Here is a 6,746-nt window from a genome sequence, read left to right on the forward strand (position 1 = left end):
AAAGTTCAAATACATCAAACATAAATGATACTATATATTTTATCCTCACAGTTGAGATAATGTGCTGGCAGCCCAAAGGCACAGGTAACGAACATAATTGCCTTCAGCATAGGATAAAATATTTCTGAAGACAACGATACGCTCTCTCATAACTTTGGAATCAACACTATAGTACATCACTATCAACATGACATTATATTCCTTGTCCCTGCCGATGTGTAGCTCATTCTCAGCAGCACAGCCAAAACTGAGCAGCCTCACCTCAAGGCTGTGCTGTTTTTTAAAGTAAAAGCAGAAGAGAAGCTGTTGGCTGGAGAGACAGGGCGATCTCCTTTCTTTTATTTTTATGATTTTAACTATTAAATGCTACCCAGGTTCTCTGTGATACTTGGCCAAATTAAATTCTGATTACAGAAAAGATTGAGAGATCATATTCAAAGCAGGATTATGTGGTATAACTCAGTGGCAATCCTAGAAAACCATCAGCCAGGCAGCAACATTAAAAAGTTCTATTCCATAAAAGAAATTTTAAAAATTTAGAGGAAGCTAACTTAGAACATTAAAACAATCACCAAATGTAATTCGTCATATTATAAACATAATTCTAAAATATATTAACAAGCCACCACCCAAATACACCTCAATATGTGCCCTTTTGCCAAGCAAACTCACAGCAAGTAACTGGTCCTGCGAACGTGGCCAAGAACATTCAGAGGCAACAAACACAGGGTCTCACTGACAACACAAGATTAGGTTTTCAGAGTGTTACCTGCATTTACTACTTATTATTTAGATGAAGGACAACTACACGTCATCTTAAAAATTCAATCAATATACCACTGAAGAAGCTAGAGAGAAAGATGGTACAATCAGCTTTTACAACAGAGTAGAGGAACAGATGGAATAAAAGGCAAAAAGAAATTCAGCAAGGGCATTCTGCCCTATAAAATGCATAACTCACAAACACAAAAACAAACATGTCTTCAGAGACCGGAGAGCCGAAGCTGTCCTTGGCACCTTCAACTTTGAGTCACTGGGGCTCTCCAGGAGGTGGAGCAAAGTAAGTCTTGGCTCAGTGAGCTATGCGTTCCAATAGGCCGGCTACAGAAATGAGTATTTACACACTACACAGCGGGCAGAAGGGGGCCTGCAACACCCTAAATCTAATCTTCACTTGGGCGATAAGCAATATGTCCTTCAAAAACAAAACAAGCAGGCTCAGTATTTTCTAAGTCTTAAGCATTTGGTTGGTTTGCTCTCCTGTGTAGAGCTTTGCATCCTCGGCCTGTTATGTATGTGTTGTTTCAGGGTGGTGAGAGAACCAGTGAAACCATTCTTACCCTAAAACAGAAGGAAATGGCTGCTAGGCAAACCACTGAATTCTTCCCAAGATGTCTTGATAAGCTCTGGATGTGTATCAGTCATGTTTTAAGGCAGGATTTAAAAACTGTGTTCTGCAGAAAACTGTTGATCTGAATTCAGTAGGTGTTCTAAAGCTGGAGTTGAGAAGTTTTACAGGGTTTTATGGGATCATCTAAGTTTTTTTAATATTTTACGTTTGTATCAGGATACACAATTTCCTTTTTCTTCATCTGGCCCAGAGAAGCATAGCCAGTCTATAATGGTAAAATAAGATATTGTTGTTTAATTCATGGGAAATATTCTAATTTGTGTTCTCTAACTTTGAAAAAGAGCAACAATAGAAATAAATTTTATTATATTCCCTAAAAATTCTTAAAATTCCTAAACTTTTGACCCTAATAGTTATTTACTTATTATTATTATTCTATTGCCCTCTTCTTAATGAGAATTTTCACAAACTGTATAAATTATTTCCTTACCATTTCCCATTTAAAAACCTTATGTTTATATAATAATTTCTAAAAGTTATTCTTCATATACATGACCTGTGATTTTTAAAAGTTTGAGAAACTTTAAGCTATCTTCTTAAAATGAGACCTATCAAATCATTTTCCAAGACCCCTGAGTTTATTCATTATTAATTGCTAGCGTCAGTTCTTCTGGCGCTTGGGGAACCTTTGACCTCTGCATTGATAGTGCTTTATACTGGGAAAGTACTCTTTCATATTTAGCAAAAATCTTGCTTAATCACACTATCAATACTATAACTGCCTTAAAAATGAAGACTTCAAATGATCCTTTTGGAAACAAGACATTTGCAAATCAAGAAGCGGGATTATTTTGTAATCTCTTCCTGAGTCTATTTTCTGGCTTCTTCCATATTGAGGAAGAAAACTATAAATTTCTAAAACTATAAAACTGCATAACAGTTGCCTCTCAAGGTGACTTGAGAGAATGGAGTATAATAAGCAACAAAATCTACATAAATAGTAAAAAAATTATAGACAGGCTCATTCCTTCCAAGGATATCCGTAATATTCAACTATAAAGCCTTCTTTTAAGTGTGATTTTTTTAGGTTCTTTGTTAAACACGGTTAGTCAGGTATAGCACATATAGAAGACCAAAAATATATATATATATAACTTAAACAGATCAAAGAGAATAATTTCTTTGTAAAACCAATACTCCAAACAATCACAACCCTACCAAAATAGTCTACTGCTTTATTGGCTCAATGGTCATTTAAAGAATATTTTCATCAATTATTTTATATGTGCCAATTCCTTGTGGTACCTAAAGTTAAATGATGTCCCTATCAATCACAGTCAGTAGTAGGTAAAATAATCCAGTAAGTTAAATGCCAGCCCCTTTGTTTCTATGAAAGTGCAATTTATGAGTAGAAAGTTCTTTTAATGCAAGGTAAGCCTAGATCTGGAAATAAAATATAGCTGGCAAGGTAGGTAAAACACCACTTACTGACGTCTGCATATTTGATTAAAACTTAAACATGGTGATTAACAAAATCAAGAGTAGGAGCTGGAAATGTAGAACATATTCCTTCCATGAAGACTCTGTTTGGACACTGAAACAACAGTCTAAGTGCTTTTATTTCAGTCACAGTCATATTATTGCTACTTAGAAATATAAAAAGAATATAACATTGCCCAGCATGTAGTTAAAGAAGGTAAAGGATAAAAGAAATCATTATAATGCAACTTGTCTTTTATAAAGGAAAAACTTTAATTAACACCACTTAAGGCTCTTAGTCTTCTTTTTATCTTTCTAGAGCTTCAGCTCTGCTCATGAATGTCTTTCATCTCATTTGCTTTACTTTGACTGATAGCATTGGAGAGGTTTCTTAATAGCACAGGGTGGCATTACATCCACTCTATCTGCTGATCGAGAAAAAGCGTGCTTTTCTGTTTACTAAAGGATTTGACATAGAATGGCCCAAACAAATGCAAATAAGCATATACTACAACTAATACTGGGGAGACAGCCTGGCCAGTCCCCTAAATCCGTCAGGGCAGCATCGTGTTAAGAGCTCATTGTATCTAACTTTCTGCAAACTTTAAATTCCTATTTTGTCACAAAGTGAACTGCATGATGACAGCTGGTAGACTCTCTGCTCAGAACATTGTGCCTGTCATCTCACTGCAGGGAGGTCCAACCTAAAGGTCACCAGGGGCCTAAGAGAGACAGAGCTTCCTTTTGAAGCTTGGGACGGTTTAGATTTCCTAGGGTTTGGCCATTCTGTGTGCACTCACCACATCGATGACAGTCCCTTGATGAGGAGCCCTTTCATCTCCTTCACTTGGCTAATGACCTGCATATTTTTTGTTTTAGCGTGCTTTGGGATATCCATGTCCAAAATGGTGGCAGTATTAGTTTGTTCACCTTAGACTCTAAAGGCTATGGCTTTAGACTCTCCATGAACCTGCTGATCTAGAGTTTTACTCAACAACAAAGATATTTTTTTTTAATAGCAAAAGACCAATGGAAAGAAAGGTTCACTGAGGAAAGGTATTTTAAGAAGGGCCAGAAAGGCAAAGGGATAGTTACGTTATAAAAGGTAAGACATTTTCAGAGGAGTAAAGATAGCTAGAAAATGATCCAAGGCTTGAGAAAATAATAATTACAATAATAGTCCTAATATTTACTGAGCTCTATTGTAATATCTCTGTGCTTTTCACAGATTATCTCATTCAATATTCATAATGGCCTTTTAGGGTAGTCAGGACTAACATTCACATTTTGAAGACAAGTCAGGGATATTTAGAGAGGTTAAGTAGTTTGTGCAAGGCCCTAAAGGGTGAAACTAAAATCCTTTGCTGAACCGAGCTTGGTAAAATTTTGGTGTGACATTTGAAGTGACATTGGTAAGTCTTGAACCCAAATTTGTGTGGTACAGCAGTGGGCCAGAATTTCTAATCAGGCCTTTAAAACCAAGATTATGAAAAGAAAGAAAACTAAAAAACCTAGAGTCAAAACTCTGAAAAGGAATACAGAAATAATCTGAATTTAATTAAGACAATATCCCAGCCCACAGACAAAGGACCAAAAGCAGGGAAAGAAAAAGGTGACAATTCTGTAACATTGCCACTTGGGTACAGCAATCAAGGAACACAATGGTAGGTGATATATCTGAGAGCCACTGAGCACTGCTTCCATCAGAAAATCTTTCATGTTGTTATCTAAATTTAGATACTAGTTTATATAATTAGTATATTATTATTTACATGCAAAGATGATGCCACTCTCTTACTACCATCCTTAGAATTCATGCTTGATACTGTTTCATAAGAAAGATTTGTCCTAAACTCTCTCACCTGTTTTCCCTAAACAGCTATAAGAATTAATTATTTTTGGCTTCCAAAGAGAAATATTGACTTTAATGTACTTAGAGTAATTAGGCAAATTTATCATTTGACCCTGAATTTCATATTCTGTATTCCTTTTCAGGAAAAGGAAAAACAACAAATTCTCTATAGGTTGTGAAATAAATTATTTGTTCTACTGCCATGTATGCATCATGAGAAAAAGAAAACACTTAGCAATTATACCGTTTGCCCCTAGAATAATCTTTCTTTAGACTACTTAATGTCAAGGACATGTGATGACCATGTCAGAGCAATCAACCTTCTCCCCTTTGTATTTCAAAGTGACCCATCAAAGATGGCAGAATGAGATTAGAATGATATTTATTGCTCTGTTGAATGTAGATAAAGAGCTCTCTTGGCTGGCAAGGTTACCATGATTCTTTTTTACCTTTTGACAGTTTTTAGAAGCTAAGCAGAGAGAATAGCTACTCACGTTCTCCTTGTCAGGAATCCCTAGAAGAGGAAAAGGGGAAAGAGAGAGACCATGAATTGTAAGATCAACATGAAATCTTTTGCTAAATCAAACCAAGTAAAATTTTGATATTTTCAAAAAAAAAACCTACATAATGCTGCTTAGAAAAGCAGCAGCATCTATCAGAATCTGTAACATAAATAAATCAATGAATCAGGAGCAGGGCTGTGTGCCAGACAACAAAATATCATGCTGATTTTGCTTTCTACCATATGCTTTACTTTCCCAGAGATAAAATTTATCCCTGATTCATTTACGCCATGTAACTAATTCTGTGTTGAGCACCAGAGCACTCAAAATTTTAGACAGACACATCAACTCTTAAGTTGCACATTTGTGTTTCTACATTTCAAACCACCTCACACAGCTCCGATGATCTAAACCTAGGGGCAGGTTGCACATAAAAACTTCCAGAACACAACTTCCATTTGGAGCAGAGCAAACTCCTGCTGTCTTCAAGTCAGATCTGAGCAAGGTGACGGCTGTTTCCAGGGATGTCTCAGTTTTCTTAGCAAAAAAAGTTAAACATTCATCCATTTGTTTATTCATTTACAGACATTTCATGAGCACCCACTACAGGCAGGTCCTGGTCCTTTGCACTTCCTTTGGAGTTGTGACTCTGATGGACACGGTAAGGGACACGGTAAGGGCCATACTAGAATGTCCCTACTAGAATTAAGCAGAGCTTAATGCTCCCAGTACAGTGGGCACAAGTGGCCTTATCTTGAGGAGACAGAAAAGCATGGGTGGTTTTTATGCGTGACTTATACCTAGCTTCGAACAACTGAGGCAGTGTGAGGTGGTTTGCAATGTAAAAATATAGTATATCCAAAATCTGAATAAATAGGACATTTTGTGTTTAATAAGGAGCTACAATAATTTAAAATATCGGCATTAGAAGAATTGAGTGCCCATCCTAATGGGCAGCAGTACAGTACACAGGAGGGATAAGAATGGAAGATTCCCCGACCAAACTTTGGCTCCCAAACTGGGATAGCACCAGGATATAAACCTCCGCAGAAAGCAGGGAGACAGTTGTGCGTGCTTCGGCAGCACATATACTAAAAAGCAGGGAGACAGAAAGGGTTGTCCTCTCAAACAGAGAATATAAATGGGCATGTTGGCTATCATTTCCAAGATCTGCCAGAAAGAGTAAGGGTGGTCTGATGTCAGCACTCTGACCACATCTTGAATCCATCCACCCACCCATCTATGAATCCAGCCAGCCAGCCAGCCAGCCAGCCAGCCATTCATCCATCTATCCATCTCACCAACAACCATTTGAAAGGACTAGCGTTGATTGAATGAGGAAATACAGGGGTATAACAGATGAGGATGATACAGGGATATTACTTTCTAGGAGGCTTAAGGTAAATGCACAGTTACATAAATCGCCATAATAGAGTGGCTGGAAATTAGGGTCTCTCTGGAGAAATAATGCTGAAAAGGAGATTTGGGGCCATGCAGGAACTTGAAAGTTGGGCTAAGGCAGTAGCAGTTTTGGTATTTCATCTTCTATAGCAGGGAATGT

General features: G+C 37.1%; 1 protein-coding gene across 1 annotated transcript in view; it reads right to left on the reverse strand.

The window, feature by feature from the left end:
* Positions 1 to 6,746, reverse strand: part of RAPGEF4 (Rap guanine nucleotide exchange factor 4) — a 279,699-nt gene that overhangs the window by 108,907 nt on the left and 164,046 nt on the right. The window contains exon 6 of the mRNA XM_011357435.2: positions 5,177 to 5,196. Within this exon, the coding sequence (XP_011355737.1) occupies positions 5,177 to 5,196 (20 nt within the window). The remainder of the gene's footprint in view (positions 1 to 5,176; positions 5,197 to 6,746) is intronic.

The sequence above is a fragment of the Pteropus vampyrus genome, unplaced genomic scaffold, assembly GCF_000151845.1.
Source record: "Pteropus vampyrus isolate Shadow unplaced genomic scaffold, Pvam_2.0 Scaffold2, whole genome shotgun sequence".
Taxonomy (NCBI): Eukaryota; Metazoa; Chordata; class Mammalia; order Chiroptera; family Pteropodidae; genus Pteropus; species Pteropus vampyrus.